At 46.0% G+C, this 2,656-nt stretch overlaps 1 protein-coding gene across 1 annotated transcript; it reads left to right on the top strand.

The window, feature by feature from the left end:
• Positions 1–387: 387 nt before the first annotated feature.
• On the top strand, positions 388–663 carry PPTG_20980 (hypothetical protein; the record flags this gene model as incomplete). The annotated part of the gene is made up of 2 exons (XM_008894413.1): positions 388–488; positions 561–663. The coding sequence occupies 2 exons, from the start codon at positions 388–390 to the stop codon at positions 661–663; spliced, it is 204 nt and encodes a 67-aa protein (XP_008892661.1).
• Positions 664–2,656: the final 1,993 nt, after the last annotated feature.

Raw genomic sequence — 2,656 nt, 5'->3', positions numbered from 1 at the left:
GTGTGCAGCTACTAGGGGCTTCCTAAAATTAATAAAGTGCTCACTTCGTCTTTTGACGTCTCCAACTAAACCTTCTTCTTCTCTCCTTGCTATCTAACTGCCTACCGAGCCATAAGTGTTATAGACAGATTACATGTTGCCGTGATATGCGGTAACCGTACCGCCCAACAGGGTTGTTTCGTGTTCGTCTGTTGTGTTTTACAGCTGTTTCATGCAAAACAAATAAACCCATTTATTTGGGTACCCCCCCCCCCCCCCCTTTGCTTTGTGTGTGTTTTACTTTTGCAATGGACCCCTTCATTACATAAGTAGGTATATTGTTTAAGTAAGGAGGGGCTTTTGGTAAGGGCCCTTGACAAGCGTGGAGAGCGGGACAGCTGGCCAAGAATGACGAAGGTGGGATACGAGGACAGACGCAATTACGAGAGACGGGGAGTGACGCCAAGGATGGACAGGATGGCGAACAAGGCGCGGCTACCGTGGGGCCTGTGCGTGAAGGCCTCGAGTGCTGGAAAGGCAGACCGGCTGACCGATAGAGACTGGTGACTTCAGTGCGGCAGGCCAGATCACATGGCCGGTAGCTACGCACGAGGCGGTGAGATGATGGCGACGGAGAAAGCGGAACGGACGGAATACCAGCGACGACGGGGTGTACAAGTGTAGAAAACCCAAGGGCAGCGATGCCATCGAGAACGGAGATTGCAGATGAAGTGCGAACCGTCGCACTTAGCGTAAGGGCGCCATAGCTAAGAGTACGACGGAGGAGAACGGTGCCGGTACGACGCTGGTCAGTTCGAGATTTGCGCGATCAGAGACAACACCGAGAGCGTGAACGTGTGCCAGGCTAAGGGCCATCTTAGCACAAGCGCTAGCGAGTGTGAACACCGGTTTGGTGCGAGCACAGGAGAAGACAAATAACCAGAAGCAATATATTGAAGTTACCTGAACAAGCATCTAGTTGAGTCAACAAGAGGAGCCGACTAAAGAAGCCACTGTCTTGGGATTACTAACATCGTCGAGGCAGGCCTCGCGACATTACGTTGCTGGAAGTGGAGCCATGAAGGACTGGTTAGCACGCGAGCCAGACCGACGGACTTGCCCGTGAATATCTCCAAGCAAGCTATTCCCTACCTGAGAAACTCCAAGACGAACGGAGTGTAAGGGGCGTGCACTAGTACCTGGACTTTTAACGAACGGAAGCCCTACATATTCGATAGTGTATATTGTATAAGAGGTTGAAGGGCGTTACTAGCCGCCGAAATTCTCTGATCTGTAGTCAGGAGGATTCGGAAAAGGTACAGGACGTAGCTGATAATTGCGAGCTTTCTCCTATCTACCGTGTAAGCTAGTGACGGATAAATACCTGGCCCGTTACAACTTTACTCTGTTGTACACTTTGATTTACTTATTACCTAGGGTTAGTATGTGTTTTCACAATGAGGTTGGTGTACAAATCATAATCATGTCTACTAGAGAGCGTTTATGCGCTCAAATAACTCGGTCAATTTTTACCATTTCTTAAAGGCAAAAACTGGCTGAGTTATACTCATGTACTGATAGTGCATCAGTACGATATACCGAATATCACTGCGAAATGCAACCATCGTATAAAGTGGATAATTCGGTATGTAAAAAGTCTTTTTTTTAGATACACTTGACATATCTATACTTCGTAAAAAATATTTACACGTTTCTGGCGAGTTATGTCGGTACTGAACGAGGAGGAAGAAGAAGAGAAGTAGTATCTGTGAGTTGTCAAAAAGACCAAGTTGGTGTATTGGGAGAGAGCGCTAGCTCTTGCAGATGATTGGTGTAAGGAGGGTGAGCCTTATGCTATGGCTCACTCTATAGCATACTCTACTCTAGTCTAACGGCTTTAAAAGTTTTTTTTTTACTGACTGGATCTCATTTCTTGGGTACACCATACCGCTCAACAAAGAGGCTACTTCAATAGCGTTTAAGTGTTCAAGACAGATTGCATGTTCCCTGTGATATACGATAAAAGTACAACCCAACAGGGATTAATTTGTGTTTGTTTGGTAGGACAGGTAGCATCTAATCTTGGAATGAGCTAAATTAATGTAGATGAGTCATGAGTTAGACTGTTGAATGTAAATATTAACCAAAGGCGTACATAGCTGCAGAGTAGTTTGCTCATCAGTCTCAGCACCTTCTCTTGTTGGGACATTTTCATTCGAAACTGCACGCTTCCTTACCTTTTTCCAGCGCGCTATCGCGTGAAATTGACAGAGTAATATCTTCGCTCTTGGGAATGCCGCCTTCAGGGTCCCCCATTCCACCAAGTCCTTGTCGATCACCACAGACTCCATCTGCTTCCAGGCTGGATTCTTTTCTTCGAAGTACTCTAGAATTCTTGATAACGTAACCGCCTGCTCGTTGAGGCTAATGAAGTCAACCACTGGGAATCCTCGTCCTGTTGCCGTGATGACGACCAAACTTCCTAAATAGAACATCCAGTTACAAAACAAAGTAGTGGCTGCTAAAAAAACACCATTAAGAGCGTAGGTGACATAGGCATTTTCTACTGAATATAATTCTTGAGGTCGTGCAATCACGTCTTGATCAACTCAAGGAACAACCTGAGGAGGAAACAGATGAAACAACTGAAGAGTCTACCAAGTAATAAATAACGCAT

This window comes from Phytophthora parasitica (assembly GCF_000247585.1).
Source record: "Phytophthora parasitica INRA-310 unplaced genomic scaffold supercont2.2, whole genome shotgun sequence".
Classification (NCBI taxonomy): Eukaryota; Oomycota; class Peronosporomycetes; order Peronosporales; family Peronosporaceae; genus Phytophthora; species Phytophthora nicotianae.
Note: the sequence above shows the minus strand (reverse complement) of the source record. Positions and strands in the feature narration are given on the sequence as shown.